Source organism: Plecotus auritus (assembly GCF_963455305.1).
Source record: "Plecotus auritus genome assembly, chromosome: 4".
NCBI classification, from domain to species: Eukaryota; Metazoa; Chordata; class Mammalia; order Chiroptera; family Vespertilionidae; genus Plecotus; species Plecotus auritus.
Genome location: NC_137775.1, coordinates 47,945,190 through 47,964,123, shown reverse-complemented (window position 1 = coordinate 47,964,123; position 18,934 = coordinate 47,945,190). Strand labels below are relative to the sequence as shown.

General features: G+C 37.9%; 1 protein-coding gene across 7 annotated transcripts in view; it reads right to left on the bottom strand.

Annotated features, from left to right (window-relative positions):
• FBXL4 (F-box and leucine rich repeat protein 4) overlaps nt 1-18,934 on the bottom strand; it is a 63,327-nt gene that overhangs the window by 32,401 nt on the left and 11,992 nt on the right. The window contains exons 2-5 of one of the 7 annotated variants that reach the window (XM_080666645.1): nt 18,050-18,130; nt 14,624-14,731; nt 13,390-13,974; nt 1,225-1,573 (exon numbers count right to left, since the gene is read on the bottom strand). In XM_080666645.1, coding sequence (XP_080522771.1) covers nt 1,225-1,573; nt 13,390-13,901 — 861 coding nt within the window. In that variant the 5' untranslated portion in view covers nt 13,902-13,974; nt 14,624-14,731; nt 18,050-18,130. Of the gene's footprint in view, nt 1-1,224; nt 1,592-13,389; nt 14,086-14,623; nt 14,732-18,049; nt 18,131-18,934 lie in introns of all 7 variants that reach the window. The other 6 variants (XM_080666647.1, XM_080666642.1, XM_080666646.1 and 3 more) reach the window with 6 other exon arrangements.

Below are 18,934 nucleotides of genomic sequence, written 5' to 3'. Positions count from 1 at the left end.
GGTAAGAATCAAAGAAGTGATTTCGTTTTCTCCAGATGAACTGCTCCCACTGCTACCAGGACAAATCCTCCTGGTTTCCCTGGGGAACAACACTGTTACTATCCCATACTTCTCTCCTTCCCCAACTCAACTCTCCCTTCGTCTTCCCCTCTCCCTCCCGTTAAGGGCCAGAGGGTCTTGTCCAATCTGTGAAGTTTCCTTCCCATAACACAAAGCTTGACCTAGAAGGCCTGGGTTGGATCCTGGTCCCATTGCTTATGGACTGAATTATCTTGGATCCTTTAATTCACCTTTATGTGGAAATTTTAGCTACTTCTCAGGAAGTAACTGTAAAATAGCATTTTAACTGTAGAATGTTACACAGGCATTATAGTTACTGAGAGGCATTCGAGAGGCTATCTTATTGTTCTACACAAGTTAAGCTACATGTGTCATTACCATGAAACCTGAAATACCCACCAATTTGGGAGATAGTCTGAATTGGTTAAAATTTGAGGTTATAAATTTTTCTTTAAAAACAATTTTTTATTACATTATTTTTAACCACACACAGCAGTTCTCAGCCAGGGACCAAAATACCAGGCCCTACTCCCACCCCCAGAGGGTGTGCTACTAGCATTTGATGCCTGGGAGCCAAGAATGTTAAATATACTGCAGAAATGCCCTTATAGAGACACACAGAAAACAAGACATTAGGTAAAGGCACTCTGTACCTGCCCAGACCAAAAATTATAGCTAGTTAGAAGAATACAGAATAGAGTTGACATAGAAAAATAAATGACACTTGGAGAAACTTTGGACTATTAAATAGATTAAGCATTCCTCTTGCAATCTTATTAGTCCTCTTATTTTTAATTGCAAATCATCTTTAACTTAACTGGCATAAAGTTAAGCACATATTGTCCACATTTATATTGTATAATTATGAATTGTAGTGGAGTATAATTTATTACTGGTTTATGTAGTTTCCTTATTTTTAATCAGTGATATAACAACATATTTTTAATAGTTTATCCAAAATTATTAAAGTCAATCCAAAACCAAAGTGGTGAAATTACTCAACATCATTTTGTCTAGTTTTTCCAAAATCAAAATATATAATATACCAGGTTATGTATACCTTACCAATACTTCTATTTCTCTAGTATCTAGCAAAATAAATATTAATACCTAAACTTAAAAAATTGTTATTTGCAATATGGCTACTGAATAAATTTGACTTACCTCATAAGGTAGTTTGTCAAAATATCCATTATTTGGCCCTTCCCTGAGGGCAGTGCTGCTAAGCTTTTTGTTAAGATTGTCCATTCCACAATCATTGTTTTCTTCATAGTCATCATCTTCTAGATCATTCATGTCAATAAGTGAAGTCTTGAGAGAAAGTACTGGCTTGTCCTTCATACCATGCAATACAACTGCATCTAATTCAGTGTAATAATCCAGAAGAGAACTATTTACTTCCAGCCGTATAAGATTTGTGGGAAAATTTATCTGCTTAATACAAGGTTTAAACTGGCGAGCCTGGGAAGCATTCACCTTCGTAGGTCTCTCTGACCAAAGAATCTCCCATCTGCTAAAGAAAGAAACTTCCCTATAATAGAGTTTAGAATGAGATTTACTGTTACCTTAAGGTTACGGTCCCATGCCCAATATGTTACAGTGTGAAGCAAAGACATTAAATAAGGTGAAGAGAATCAAATACAAGTACTGTTTCCAGTACATGAAAAAAAAAATTAAGAACTGAACGCCATAAACCTTATTGCTTAAATATTTTTACTACTTAACTTACTTTTACAACTCCCTGGAAAGTCTTTTTTGGAGATTTCACATTAAAAACTGGAATAGGTAGTAGAGGTATAGGAAGAACAACATTCATTTTTCTAGAAAAAGCTAAGGAAGACTAAAGCACACAGGATAAATACAGCTCTCCTGTGTGCATGTCTTCAACCAACTGTGAAAACTAAACTCATCATCTTGCCTCACAAAGGTCTTCTTTTCCAGCTTTCCCATTTCTGTTACTAATATCATACAAAATCAAAACTTTCATTATCTTTGATATTTTTATCCACTCATTGTTTTTTTTAAATTTTCATGAAATTGTCTTTTACATATGTCCTTCTTTTAAATTGCCATTACCTGAAATACCCACCAATCTGGAAGGGAGATAGTCTGAATTGTTTATACAATATCCTTCTAACTAGCTATAAATTTTGAGTTGGGAAAAGAGAGGAGTGTGGAGTAACCAGGCACCCTGAGGACCACTGGCTGAAGGGATAAAATGCAAACTTCTTGGTAAAACCCATAGAGCCCTCTATGATACAATATCCTACTAACTAGCTATAATTTTTGGTGTAGGCAGGTACAGCGTGCCTTTACCTGAAGTCTGAATTTTTCTCTCAGTCATACTTGTACCATCAGTACTTAGCAAGTATCTAACATGTAATGATGAATAACATTTTCTCCAATTTTTCCCAAATGAACCCCTCCTTTATTGTGAGATTAATCATTACTTTTCAGAAAATAAACTTATTTCCAACTTTGTGTTTTTACTCATGTTGTCTACCCCCAATGAAATACCCAACCTATAGATTGTCCTATTTTCAAGGCCCAACTCCTATTCCATCTCTTCATATAAGTCTTCAGGTATTTTTAAATTTATCTTTATTGTTGAAAGTATTACAGCACATAAGTCTTCTTATAAAACTATTTTCCAAAATTACTTAAAGGTTTCTCATAACATATCATCATTAAGTATATACTATTATAATGTTTTCATATTTATGTCATTTGTAACCATTTCTCTAATATTGTTTTCTAATATATCAGAGAAAGATATAAATAGTTAGAAATATAGAAAATACTTCAATAAACACCTTTCCTCTATTTCTAATTTACTTTAGGTAGCAGAATTTTTTAACAAAGATTTTATGTCAAAGACTAACAGTATTTTTAAGTTTCTCAATATATACAACAAACTGCTTTCAAAGAAGCATATACCATCCTATCTAATAAAAGAAACATGCAAATTGACCATACCTCCGTTATGCCCACAAGCCACACCCACCAGCCAATCAGGAGTATGCAAATTAACCCAACCAAGATGGCGGTTAATTTGCATATCCAGGCACAGAGCAAAGACTGAAGACAGCTTAGAAGGAAGCCAAGCGCTGCAGAAGGGAGCGAAGCTGCGGAGAAGCAAGCAAGCGGGGCGGCGGAGAAGGGAGGGAAGCAGACCGCCGCAGGAAGCCCTATTGCTGGAATCTTCCTGCAACGGGCCTCTCGTAGTATATAACAGTGGTCGGCAAACTCATTAGTCAACAGAGCCAAATATCAACAGTACAACGATTGAAATTTCTTTTGAGAGCCAAATTTTTTAAACTTAAACTTCTTCTAATGCCACTTCTTCAAAATAGACTTGCCCAGGCCGTGGTATTTTGTGGAAGAGCCACACTCAAGCGGCCAAAGAGCCGCATGTGGCTCGTGAGCTGCAGTCTGCCAACCACTGGTATATAACAATGACCAATGAAATCATTATTTATGTTTAAAAATAATCTCTACTTTCATAGTGAGACATAGCTCTGTATTACCTAATACGTAATTTAGTGATTATTAATAACTTAAACTGTTTTATATACTTATTAATCATATGAGGATTTTCCCCTTTGCCCATTTATTTAAGGAAATGACCTATTAGATCTAAGTAAAAACTGATTATAGAAAGGTGTTTAGGAAACTGAAATAGACGCAGGAATCCTGATTGTCTTCAGGTCATGATGGGAGGAAGAAGGGCAAGTATAGTAATTTCTAACTTTAAGAATAAAAGCATAAGACAGAACCTCAATGGGGATTTTAGCAAAGATAACACTAATCATAACAATAGGAACCTTTGCAGTTTCTAGAAACTTTTTAACCCCCAATATTTGCTAATTTTGTTGATTCTTTACTGAAAATTAGTAATAAAACCCATCAAACATAAAGAGCCTGTTACTATTTGTATTCAGAGACAACATTTGTATCCAGAGATTGTTCCCACTCTATACCTAGTGTTGGGAGGTAGGGGAAGAATTCTAAGGAATAAAGCCGGTTGTGGTAGATTTAAAGAGAAAAGGAAAGCAGGCGAGGCATTTTCTTCTTCCTGTGACAAGGTAGGAAAGCAAATTTGGAATGCCTGTCTAAACCTAAGACATGATCCCAAATGTTAACTTCAAAAATCTTGAGGGTTCTTAACAATGCAATTATTTGAACACTCTAATGTAAATCTCCGTGGTTAAACAGAGCTAGCCATATAGGTACAAGGGAACTGAAGTATTAAACATTTAAAACCATGTTGGTGGGAGAATGTATTCCTAATTCTGGACAGTATATTTCCAAGAATCATGAGGTAAATGGTGGAATGCATGAGAAAATTCAAACTTTGGTTTTACTCATCTTTTTCTTGCTACTGTAAAATGATATTAGATGATGCTGGAGGAACAACTCATGTCCAAGAAATAAGGACCACTCAGGAATCTGAAATAATTGCCTGTACTGGTCCACAGTACATGTGGACTAAACCAGCCTAGTTTTTAGCTTCAGTGCGTTTTTATGAGGCTTAATAGAAACATTGAAAATTTAATACAGAAATCACCTCTGCCAGGTCCTTTGCAATAAATACATGAGCATGTTCTTCATGTATAGCTTGATTTGCAGTATAATGTAAAATTACATTATAAAATCACAAATATAAGCTTAAAGAAAAGCAGTGATTAGAACAGAAATATGCTATTTTAATAATGTATTAAAATAGTCATGGGGATATAAAATACAACATAGGGAATATATAGTCAATAATATTGTAATAACTACGTATGGTGCCATGTGGTATTAGAAATATGGGGGAAACACTTTGTAAAGTATATGATCATCTAACCTCTACCAGGGGTCCTCAAACTTTTTAAACAGGAGGCCAGTTCACTGTCCCTCAGACCGTTGGAGGGCCGGACTATAGTTTAAAAAAAAAACTCTGAACAAATTCCTATGCACACTGCGGGCCCGGGACGAGTCGGCTGCTAAGCAGGACAGGCAGCGGCACCTGGCGGGCCGGATAAATGTCCTCGGTGGGCCACATGTGGCCCGCGGGCCGTAGTTTGAGGACGCCTGCATGCTGTACACCTGAAACTAATACAAAATAATATTAAATGTAAAATGTAACTGAAAAATAAAATTTAAATTAGAAAAATAGCCCAGGCTAGCATGGCTAAGTGGTTAGAGCCTTGGCCTCCACACAGAATGGAGTGTTAGATTCCTGGTCAAGGGCACGTGCTTGGGTTGCAGGTTCCACCCCCCATAGGGGTCAGGGCTCGTGCAGGAGGCAACCAATCGATGTGTGTCTCTCACATCAATGTTTCTCTTTCCCTTCGCTCTCTCTTTCCTCTTTCCCCCCTCCTTTACACTCTCTCTGAAAATCAATGAAAAAATATCCTTGGGTGAGGATTAAACTAATAATAATGTACTAGTCCTCTCTATCTACCTTGTAGAATAGACAATGTGAAAATGATGCTTTACTTTTATTTTTTAACATTTAAAAATAATTTTTAAAACTTTTATTTTTCAATTATAGTTTATTTTCAATATTATTTTATTTTAGTTTCAGGTGCACAGCTGAGTAGTTAAATAATCCTATATTTTACAGAGTTCCCCCTGGTATTTCTAGTAGCCACTGGCACCATACATAGTTATCACAATATTACTGACTATATTGACTATTTTATGTCAAAGACTAAGAATATTTTTAGGTCTCTCAATAAAGACAACAAACTGCTTTCAAAGAAGCATATGCCAATAGTATATAACAATGACCAATGAAATCATTATTTATATTTAAAAATAATCTCTAATTTCATAGTGAGCCATATATACTCTATGGAAGAAAAAAGTGAAGGGATAAGAAGTACAAATTGGTAGTTACAAAATAGTCACAGGGATGTAAAGATGATGCTTTAAATAGACTTCCTTAACATGTCTAGTATATCAGAGTTAATGTTATTTTAGCACCATTCTTGCTTCTGACTTATATGTAGCATGAACATTATATACAGGGTGAGGCAAACATAGGTTTACAGTTGTGAGTATGCAAAACAGAGTTTATTCTTGTATTATTATTAATTATTGGATTATTTTCCATATGAACTCTAAACCCACTTTTGCCCCCACCCTGTATTTAGTTATACACATATCATAAATTGTAAATATGATACCATAAAATACAATATATCCTATCAGTTTTTAGAAATATTTAAAATTGTACCTAAACATAAAAAAACTTTCAAGTATCATTAGTTTATTTATACATTTTTTGAACTTTCTTGATAACCTACAAAGTAAAGAAAAATGATTTAAAAGATGGAAAAATTCTTTTATAGGTTTGTGGCCATTTGATTAAATTAACATTAACTATGAGACAAAATAGAAATTGATTTGGGAATACCTGAATTAAAGTGAACTTTTGTTTAAAATTCCTGATAGAACTGGAATATATTATTTCAAAGTTAGAAAGAGAAAGGTATCTATTTTATCAAACAAGAATATAACAATATTTTTTATTCCAGAAAACTCAAGTCAGAATCTTGAAGAGTAGTGAGAACAAGCAAGCAAATGTAAACAAATGTACATATGCGCACACAGATACATACATACACTTTTCTATGAGAAAGTACCAACGTTTTTAATAAGTGTTGATGTGATTAAACTGCTTTAAGTCATGACCTTTGTAGTCTGTATATTTACATGCTTACTATATATGCTCACACAATATATTTATCTACTGGACAGACCTGCCAAACTCTACATTCTATGTAAGTATTTTAAATATAATCTAATAAAGAGGAAATATGCAAACTGACCGTCATGCTGCAACAAAGATGGCGGCACCCATAGCCGGGGGGGTGGGGTAGGGGGTGAGGGGGTGGGAGTTTCCGTAACACAAGATGGCTGCACCCAAGGCCGAGTTCCTGTAACAAGCCTTAAGGAGCAATCAGCAGGGACCTGAGGCTACGTGGCACTGGGCCAGGGCAGGGGATCTGAGGCTGCATCCCCTGCCCGGTGGGGCTTGACAGGGGACTTCAGGCCCTGCCCCCCACCCTGGCGCCAGGCCAGGGCACCTCAGGCCGTGCCCCCCATCCCGGCGCCAGGCCGGGGGACCTCAGGCCGCGCCCCCTCGCCTTGGCACCAGGCCAGGGCTTGACAGGGGACCTCAGGCCACGTTGCCCACACAGTGGGGCTTGACAGGGGACTTCAAGGCGCACCCCCTGTCCCAGCCTGGGCCAGGGGACCTCAGGCTGCGTCCCCCGCCTGGAAGGGCTTGACAGGGGACCTCAAAGCACGCTCCCTGCCCCGGCCCAGGCTAGGGGACCTCAGGCCACACCCTCCGCCTGGTGCTGGGCTGTGAGACCTGAGGCCACGTCCCCCGCCACGGTACTGGGCCGGGGAACCTGAGGGTGCGCTGGAGGACCTGAGGCTGCGCCCCCCCCACCTGGCATGCGCTGGGGGCCCTGAGGCTGTGCCCCATGCCCAGCCAGCACCGGGCCAGGGGACCTGAGGCTGTGCCCCCCGCACGGCAGGGCTTGATGGGGGTGGGGCCGGCCAGATCTGGTCTCGCACAATTTCGAGACATGCATGGGTGGACAGGGACTTGACTCTGGGTCCCGTGGTGCGCCCCAGACTGTGACAGGAGGAAGATTTTCATATACATTTTACTAGTTCTTTCATCTCTGACATTTCTATTACAGAGAAAGGGCAAATAGCAATATTAAAATATTTCCTCTAATTAATTCCCTTTTAATGTGCACGAATTTTGTGCACCAGGCCACTAGTCTATAATAACACACATGCAGAACTCAGCTTGGAATCCCTTTCAGGCTCTGCTTCAATCTGCATTCGGAGCACTTAGTTCTGGGATGATAACCAACAGCACTCTCTTCACCAGCACACCTATTTCTCCTTCTGTTGGTTGCACTAAATGCCTACTATGTGTCCAGTGGTTGGAAATTAAGAAACAAGCCACTCTGTGTGACTCCTGACCTGTTGTGACCCCACTGAGGAAGTCTCTCTAGGGTTCACTGGAAGCAGCAGGTAGATAAGAAAGGAAGAGAGATGTTGATCAATAGAAACACATGAAAGCAAGTTTCCTATGCATTCAGGTTGGAAGCCAGGTATATAAATGCAAAAAACTTCCGTATAACCAAACGTTCTCCTGATTAGTAAGCATATCTAGTTGCCAGCAAAAAGAAAGTTCTCTTGCCAAGGCTCTTCTATTTCACCAGGCACAAGTGAAAGCAACAGGAAAGGACAGGAACACAACAAGGAAAAAGGAATAGTATTCTGATGGGTGTACCTACTCACTCCTTGCCTCCCAGCCCATCTCTAATTGGAACTAACAAACTGGCAGCTGCTTTAAAAAGAATCAACCAGTAAAGGGTCTGGTCAACTCTGATTTAAATGGCAAGATCATGTTTGTTGGCCCACAAAGTCAATGAGATTATCCCAGTGGTCGGCAAACTCATTAGTCAACAGAACCAAATATCAACATTACGATTGAAATTTCTTTTGAGAGCCAAATTTTTTAAACTTAAACTTCTTCTAACGCCACCTCTTCAAAATAGACTTGCCCAGGCCGTGGTATTTTGTGGAAGAGCCACACTCAAGGGGCCAAAGAGCCGCATGTGGCTCGTGAGCCGCGGTTTGCCGACCACTGGTATCCCATTACCAATTCGTGAAATCGTTGCTTCATTAAGCAACTCCTTTTGGCAGTACATTCTCTGCACAACAGCCACTTTCTTTCTCCTTGCTTTCTTAACTTCACTATTATGTGGTTAAAATTTTTTTAATACTAAAAAACAAAAACAAACAACACCCAGAAGAGATCCATACCACTAAATTTTATCCCCAAATAACTTTATTCCCATCAGTTTTTTACTGACCTCAATTAGTCATTTTATTCCTCTGTATCTCTCTTCCAGTGTGTAAGCCTGTGCTAGCCTATTTTCTGCCTCTTACACCAGCGCCCATTAAGATCTTATCCTCAGGACCAGGACACTCTATGCTACCTTATTTTCTTTCCCCTTAATAGGGCGCTAGGCAAGAAGTCAGAAGACTTTGAGACCTTATAGACTCTTAACTTTTCTACTTTACTCTTTGAACAAAGAAATGCAACTGGACGAAATGGGGAAAGGCTGCTTTTAAATTCTTTTCTTAAAATATATTTTATTGATTTTTTACAGAGAGGAAGGGAGAGGGATAGAGAGTTAGAAACATCGATGAGAGAGAAACACCAATCAGCTGCCTCCTGCACACCCCCTACTGGGGATGTGCCCGCAACCAAGGTACATGCCCTTGACCGGAATCGAACCTGGGGGACCCTTCAGTCCGCAGGCTGATGCTCTATCCACTGAGCCAAACCGGTCAGGGCCTGCTTTTAAATTCTTAATGTCCTGGGACTACAAGTCCATTTTCTGCAAGCAAACTCCTGAGCTACTCCAATTCACACTCTCAGTTACTACCTCCTAAGGTTGGCATAAAACCAGGTGCTCAATTAATAATAGGCAGTATAGTCCAGCAATTCCCAAACAATAGTGTGTGATGGAGGTTTCCATGGCTAAATGTAAAAAATAAAGAATATATATATATATATATGCACATATATACATGTATAATTGCCAACTGTTCTTTTTTCAAGATTCTTATTGTGCTAATTTCTCAGTATAAACTGAGGTTTTGGTTTTACTATGAGATGATGGTGATAATAAATGATGTTGGTATTTCATTTGTTTGCCTTTTTAAATATGTGTTTATTTAGCTAAGTAAATAATCTGACAACCCTGTATCAGTTCTCTAATTTTTATTATCATTACTATTAGGTTCACTCTCGTAGCTGACTTCTCCTACCTGTGCTCTGCTTGCTTCAACTAAGGGCTTCCACCTCCAGCCTTCAGAGAACTGACTCGGGGAGGCTCTTCAGCCAGGGTGTGGTCTGTGCCTGAAAGATTTCCATTCCCATAGCCTATAGCTGACGACAGGTGCAGCAGTGTGAGAGCCCATCTCTCTAGAAACTTTGCCTCCAGGCTGACTGGGACTGCACACATGAAATTGCATCCTTGCCTGACTTCTTCCCTTCCCCAAAGCACTTTTCCCACTCCCGTACTGGTCTCTCCAAGAGGATTTCCATAACAAATCACTTGCATAGGAATAGTCTTCTCAAGGTCTGCTTCTGGAAAACTGGACCCAAGAGCTCTATGACATCCCAAAGTCTGGAAGTCACTACTCTAGAGCTTAAGAATGGCACTTCCATGCTTGTGGCCCTTCAATAGTTCATTTCCTACACTCTGGGACTCTCACTTCTTCAAACCCCAAGAGCTCAGCTCATGATTTCACCTTTGCATGTGCTCTTCTCTCTCCACCTTTCCTATCCAAACTAAAGCCTCCTCGATCCTCAGTCTCAAAGTCACTTCCGCGGTGAAAACTTCCCTGAGCCCAATAAATGAGGCTCTTCCTTCCACCAACACATGTTCTCTATAATCTCAGGGTCCTCTTCCATGCTGGCCTGTAAACTCAAAAGAACACAAGCCATATTTGTCTGGCTCTCTGCTTTGTTCTCAGACTGAACTGGCAGAGCAAGCAATGTTTCTGGCGGTCCAAAAAAAATTCACCAAAATGAGAACAGTTACCGAATCCAGGCAGAAGATAGTGAAGTGTTTTTTCACCTGTATATTTTCTTTTCTTCTCTTCTCTTTTCTTTTGTATTTTCTAACAAGCTTTTTAAACAATGAAACATCTATTGATTTCATAATCAGGAAAATTAAAAAGACCCCTTTCTATTCTGCAATAATAAATGTTGGTTAGATTCTTTCTCTACTAAAATGTAATGGTATTTTCTGTAGAATAAAGCTAAAAATTAGTTAAGTACATTAGATATCACTGTAAATAAAGCTGTCAATTTAGTTACTATCACACATTAGAGCTCTCAGCTAGGAACCAAGAGCATATATATTTGAGGAAAGACATTACATGTTTCATAGATTTTTATCTCTAAATTTGGTTAGCATTTTAAGAAAAGGTGGATAACTTTGTAGGAAAGAGGCAAAGAATGACAGAGTCCAAAAAACCAATTCTTATGTAAGAAAGGATTCTGCCCAAAGTACTTTTATTTCCTCTCAGAAAAAAACACACCTGTATATTAAAAGATGCTGTTTTTTTGTGTTTAAAATAATTTGATTCAGACTGTCAAATCTCAGAAGAAAAGCAGGGGTGGGTGGGTATGTGGGAAGAGACCAACCAAAGGACTTGAATGCTTATATGTTTAATCCATGGACACAGACAAGTGTGGTGAAGGTCTAGGGTGGGGGATGAGGGTAAACTAGAAGGGGTCAATGGGGAAAAGTAGGGGACATAAGTAATACTTTCAATAACAAAGATTTAAAAAAATAATTTGATTCATTAATAATATTGTTCACAACGAATTATCAAGGCAGTTCTAAAAAGAACAATAAAGATCATACCAGCAGTCTCCAGCTTGAGTTGAGCTGTGCTCTGCATTTGTTTCCTGGGTAGCTGGGAGTTGTTCCTCGGAGTTGAGGGGACAGGGAAGTCAAAGAAGCAGTATGTCAGGTGGCAGCTGATCCCTGCCCACACTGCTTCTCCACTGGCACCTGAGGTCCTACAATTTAACAGGTGCCAACAAACTGCTCTGGGGCTAGAATAAACTCAAGGGCAGGGATTTTGTCTATTTGGTTCTTTGTTGTACCCCTAACAACTAGCATAATGCTTAATACATGGTAGACACACAAATATCTAATGAATAATAAAGTGATATAAAGATCTAAAAAGTGATAATATCAACAAGTAATAGAAAAATGGGCAAATAATATAATCGGATAGCTCAAGAAAAAGGAAATATCAAAGATTCTTAAACATGAGAAGATATTCAATCTCAGATAATAATTTTAACTTAAAATTAACATGAGACATTTTTTACTTACCAAATTGACAAAAATATTAAAATGTATTAACACACTCTGTAGGTGGGGCTTTGGCAAAACATGTATGCAGTATGCACATAAATTGCTACTGGAAATATAAATAGGTAGAGCCTCTTTGGAGGTAGAGTTGACACTATATATTAAAATTACAAATGCAGAGAAACTTGGCCCAGCAACCCTGAGAATTTATCACACATGTGCACACATGTGAAGTGACTCATGACAAGGTTATATACTGTCTTAAAGTTTATAAGAGCAAAAGTATGGAAACAACTGAGTACTCATCAATAGGGGAGTAGTTAACAAGGTGGGGTACACATACATTGTGCATTACTTGCAACTGTAGAAAAGAATGAGTAAGCACTCTTTGCACTTCTATGAAAAGATCCAATATGTACTACTAAATGAAACAAGGTACAAAATATGAACAGTGTGCTTATTTTTGTGTATAAAGAGAATACGACTATATTTGTATTTGCTTATATTTATATAAATAAACTCTGGAAAAATGCAAGGAGTGGATAAAAGTGGAATTTTTTGTATTTTTCAGGGAGGGAGAGACGAGTCCTAGGCTCATGGAGAACAGGGTACTTTTTAAAATTACGCACTTTTTAGGTTAATGAAACATGTGAATATATTAGTCAAATAATTATATATTAAAAAACCAGCAGGCTGAACTACAAAACAAGAGAAAGTGTGTGCCGCGCCAGCACAGCCAAGGGTTCGGGGAGACTGAGGGAGGGCCGGCGAAGGATGAAGAAAAGACAGACAAAGAGAATAAGCTGGGTCTAGGTGGATCTTGTGTGTGTGACTGAGACCACAGAACAAATCCAGACTGCAAGCTGATGCTTTGTTTTATAGTCAGAGGTAAACAAGGTAATTTAAATTTTTCTTGTAAGTTTCACTTGTTTTGGCAGCACTTGCCGCACCTCCCACAGCCCATTAGCTACCCAGGAAAGATCTAGGGAGCAGTCACAAGATCAAGCTTAATTATGCTAAGAGGGCTGTGCCCTCTAAGCTGGGACTTGTTTGTGGCTTTGCCAGCAGGTCAGTCGGAGGCTTAACCCTATAACCGCTCCCTACAAAAGAGAAATAAAGAGGCACTGCTGTAGAAATTAATTATGTAAATAGTAAATTCTGTGACACACGAATTTCACAATCTCTGAATATTATGATGTGAGGTGGTAAGGGTATGAAGAATGTATTAAATCTTCATATATGTGATCTTTCTTTTCCCATCAGAAAACTAAGGAACATTTTAAAAATCAAATCTGTTTAAATTACGTAAGAGAATGCTTCCCATAAAACAAGCCCTGCCACATTAAAACAACCAACACCTTTCAGCCATATGACATGATCGTTACAAAATAAGTCCTACCTTACTTCAGCTGGTGGACTTGGGGAATAGGGATTCGCAGAGCAAGCTAGGATTCTAATGACCGCTCCAGGATGATAGGTTTCCAGAACATGAACGGCTGTAGGATACACCTGTTGTTCAAAAGTAAGTTCCACATAGTCTTGGCTCTGAAAATTAGGCGGCGTCCTCTTGAATGGCAAGGAAGCACTGGGACACTGATCCCACCATGTTCCATAAGTTCGAAACACAGCTGTCTGAGTGAAGTCACCAGAACTTGGGAATACATTTGGGACACCTGCCAAATTCCACATGGTATAGGACATACTATTCTCACTTCCATAATGGGAACTGAAATCCACCACTTCTTTGGCATACTGGACCACCTCTGCATTCAGAGGGGAAGTCCGGCTGTTTGATTCTATGGCTCTATGGCTGTTCATCATTTCTCCCCTCGCAGCTGTCCTGGCTCGGCGCCGCAGGCATAGATAATAAAACATGGTCAGAACTGTTAACATGGGGAAGACTGGTGACATGCAGATGTGAATTATGAAGCTTCAAAAAGGTCAGGTGTCTTCCATAAGATGCATAAACTCTCTGAAGGATGTTCTAAAAAAATTGAATGGCTTGATAAAGTAAAATAATTTAAATAAGCAGGAAAATGCATAAAAATGAGGTAATAAGCAGGCTTTTTATCCAATGCAATTTCTGAGAATGAAACTGAAAAAAAAAAATTCACTGTAAATGTGAATCTCTAGTATAATCTATCTAATGTCTTTTTAAGAAACCCAAATACTGAAATGGATACAATTTTATGCTATATGAGAAGCAAAACTAGTATTATAAAACAATGGAAGATGTATCACCTCAAAACTCACATTTATACAAAATTATAACTACCCTTCAAGAAATACTGAGTTTAAACTTTAAAAATTAAAATTATTTAAAGTATATGGTAAACCACTAAAATACTGCTGTAAATCCAAAAAAATCTTAGACATTTTTAATTTCACTTTTTAACAAGTGATTCCCTATTGTTAATTATTATTCATGCCAAAACATGCGGAGTACAGATCTCACATTATGGGAATATAGTTTTCTGGAGCTGACAGTTAATCCAGACCAACTAAATTAACTGCCTTACACATCACAGATCACCAGACAGTGTTTAATTTATAGCTCTTAGCATTATTTGTTAGGGAGGTCTACGGCTGGCTGGCATCTGGTTTGTTGCCAGCCACTCTTAGAAATCACTCACCCCCAGATAGAAAGGTCACAGGATATGCAAAAGTTGGCACTCATCCATTCAGCCTGAAAATGGCATGTTGACTTCAGGTACAAATGTTGACATGTGACATTCTTTTACCTGTAAGATAAGAATTTAAAAAAATATTTTAATTTTCAACTTAGGAAGTCAACTATCCCAAAAGATTTATCATTGATAAACAGCTACTTGTTAGAACTTTCAAACTGAATAGGTCACACTTTTCTGAATTTGTGGACTATTATGAATAACTAATATATCTTGTTAATTTTATGAAAGAATGTATAAAAATATAATAATGAATCCTTTCTAAATAGAGATTGTAAACCCGGAACTTATGAGTCAAACTATGCCAACAGACATTTTATTGGGACCAGATAGTGTTTTTTAAAATTTGACTAGTTTGCAATTTTTAACAATCAAGAGGACCCCAGTTAGAGGAGGTCTGAGCTCTCTGCATATCTGCCATTATTCCTGGCCAGCTCTACCAGCTCACAGCCCAGGCCTGACCCTGTCCACATTGAGTAGTTAACCTCTTATCTACACAAACAAGGAAATCAAACATGCTTATTTTTGTATCTGTAAAGTCTGGAGCTTAACTTTTCCTAAGTAAAAGAAGAGGAATGTACTAACATCTCTTTAATAGAACAATGTGCTAGCCTTTTAAAACTTTAGCGCTAAGATTATAAAACATAATTTATAAAACACATAAGTAGGCTTATTTTCTGCTATCTGCTGGTACCATCTTTGTATCAGATATATAACCTAGTTCCACAAGGGTCTGTCTACATAGAACTAAATTTCTTGAAGGAGGGAATCTAGCCAAAGATCTTCAGTTCTCAAAGTACTCAGCACATAGTAAACACAAAGTATCTGACTTGTTGACAGAAAAGGTAATAAGCACACAAAGAATTTATGTCTAAAATAATTTAAAATTACCTAACAGCATCCTTCTATTTCTCAATCCCAGCCATACCCAAACCCAGTGAAATGCTTGACAAAATGTAACAAGTAAAACAGTAAATAAATAGCTGAGCTTGAAACAAGTAAGGAAAATCCACAGTTGTGAGAAACAGAGGAAATCAGAGACAGAGAGCAGGAGCTGAAGCTAATATGGCACCAGTTACAGGCCTTAGTGGTTATAAGGTGCCACAGGTGCCATTTGAAAAGCCAAAACTCAGCAAAGATCACCCTATCCATGAAACCAGGAATATGAAAACTTAGCTTACTGGCCAGGAAGCCCAAGATGTGATATCAACCCAGGCAATGGGGGAAAGTCACCAGAGTAAAATCAGACCCTTATTAGGCATGTACTATGCACACAGTGTGAAACCAAGTTCATACTTCCTTCATGGTTTAGAGTCCATACTCCATCCCCAAGTCAAAAACTTTAAAAAGAAGTAGTCCTGACCCGGTAATACTTCAGGGCCTGTTAGGGGCAGATAGGAACCATCTTTGCAGGGATGCTTCCACAACACAGGACAGAGGTTAAACCCTTTCTAAAGATTTACAGTGCTGAAGAACAGGTCATGTTATAAATGTGTGTGTGTGGGGGGAAATAATTACACAGTAGATCACTTGCTTATGCAAACATCTCACCTACCACAAGTATAAATCTGTCAAGTAAAAAAAAATTTACAACTGCACAAATATCAAATCTTTTACACCAAAATGTGAAATGAACACAGCTCTTTCTTTTACCATGTATATTTTATTTTAAAATAAGCCCCCAGGTAAATTAAGAGGAATAATTTTCCAAAGAAGTTACTTAGTCACTCTCTTTCTTAAAGAAAAAAAAAAATGAAATAAATTTAAATTATAAAAATGAAATTTAGGAAATAAACAACAATGTATAAGTATCCAACTCAACTGACTGGTCAGCTAATTTGGGAGACTAGATGCTTTATTCCTAGAAATCTTCAAGAGAATGAAATACCATTTGCCAAGGTGGATGGGGATGCATTTGACTGTATAATCTTTGGATATCACTGCTCACTCCACAGCCTATAAATTGCTCATCCAAGCTTTTTTCACTCTATAAAACAGCATTTATCAGAAAGTAAAAGTTCTATAAAACCAAAGAAACATCTGCAAATTAGATATCATTCATGTGAATGTTCATATTCTTGACGAAAAGATTGAGACAAATTGTGAAAGTCAAATTCTATTTGACATACAAACCACAAACTTTACAACTGTTTCCCAGCTAGTTTTTACCACTATAGAGATGGGATACTAGCAAAAGCAGCAAGTGTCATATGTGCAATGTCATTTTTAGGCTGTTAAATAAAATTTCACATTGAGGCAACATATATAAAAGTGAGTTACAAACTATAAATATATGTATTACATGTTCAAATATCTTCAGTGTACAAGAGAAATGTAAATGGATGCTTTATTTTTTCCAACAATAAATCATCTTTAGTTAATTTTTTGTGAGATAAAGCTAAAAATAACCAAAAAAAATGAAAAAGCAAACAGCAACACTATTCAAAAAAGTAAAATTAAAAATAAAATTATTTTTGAAAATAAACTAGGTATAGAAAAAAAATGTGCAAACCCATTGTTATTAACATCTTTCACTGATTCTAAACTCCTTTCTATCAACTAAGATCACACATAAAAGTGCTTTGGTGGTGAAGAACATATGGAAGAGAGAGGATAACTCATTCTACTTTTCCCTGGGAAATGAAGCTGAAAAGGGGGAATACAGTCATAGTCTCAGGACACATGTGGACAGCAGCGACCAATGCAGAAGTCCAAACAGTCCATGTACTGTTTGGACCTTTGCCAAGGAGTGGAGGTGATTTGTGATAACCAATGTATATCCTAATGGTCAATAAACCAATGCACAAGATATAATAACTCTATTTTGTTAAGAGAATGGGATTTAAAAACAAAATTATTTTTTCCACCTGGTGCAAATATGTAAATATTAGTCTGGTACACTAAATTTTTCCAAAAGGACGCTTATAAAATATATACCTTTGGGAGACATTTCCTTTTCAGTTCATTCAAAATGCTTCTTTAAAGACTCTTGCAACATATAAAAATATCATTTTCCATTTAACAAAAAGTCTGAATTAAAAATAGGGTGACCTTTATTTTATTACTTGTTAAATCTAATCATTTATTTGCAGTGGTTATGAAGTGAGAATTGCTCGGCAACACAATGAACTTTTATACTCACATAATCAAGGAATACAAAACAAAAGCCATTTAACTTGTATCCTGAGACCTTCATACTCCTTGGGAAACCACTTGCTTTATAGGACATGATTTTATTATAATGCTTTATTTTCAACTACGTCTTTCATATTATAAACTGCTTACCAAAGTTAAATAATACCATTACAGAGAAAGCAGTAACAGTGGGAAAGAGAAATTAAGTGGTACAGACAAGGGAGAACATATGTTTACCACTGAGATTTGAAGTGAGATGGGGAGTCGATGAGGCGGAGAGAAACAGGATGGCAGGAACTGCAGAGAAGACGGCTTGTGCTTCAGTAGAGGAAAAGGGAGGAAGGAAAAGGACTTTTCATGAAATAAGCAGAAGGAGGCAATGGGAATGAACTTGAGCCAGGGCCACACAAAGGCTAGGTTCATAGTGTGATAAAGGAACCTGGAAAACAAGTTGAAAACTCAAAAGGATTCTCGACTTAAAGACACAGAAAAAAGATAAAAAGGACAGGCAATAAGGCAGTGTCATATATTGAAGGCAGTCGTAACACAATACTTACTTGCAAAATATCCCACAGAGACATGTCAGTGAAGTGAGAGATAAAAAGAGCATTTAGGCAGCTTTGTAGCATAGTACCAAAAGGTAAGAGTGTATAATATGGTACCAAATCAAGAAAACAGGCCGAATCTTGTTATTTCTTTATACTGCTGAAACTGATCAAGAGACACTATTTTGAGGAAAGGACTGTTCTGGTTGAGTCTAGAAATCAAGACATGGGCAAATGGAGGAAATGATCAAGAAGAGTGGATTATGGTTGAATTTGGTGCAGACCTGACACTCATAACCAGCCCTCTTTGCAGGCCTGCCCCCGCTCTCTGGGTTTCTATGGCACCACATGCTCTTGGATCTCCTTCCATGGCTCAAATAACTGCTTCTCAGTCTCCTCTTGGATCTTCTTCTTCCTCATTCTCAAGTGTATTAAGGTACCATTAACGGAAGGCTCTCTTTCTGATAAAATGATACACTACAACATTCCACCTACCTGGCACCAGTCTTCTCCCACGTTTGCTTCAACCACCAGCCTGCACTTAGGCTTTGCCACTAAGGCTGGGTTCCCTGGAACA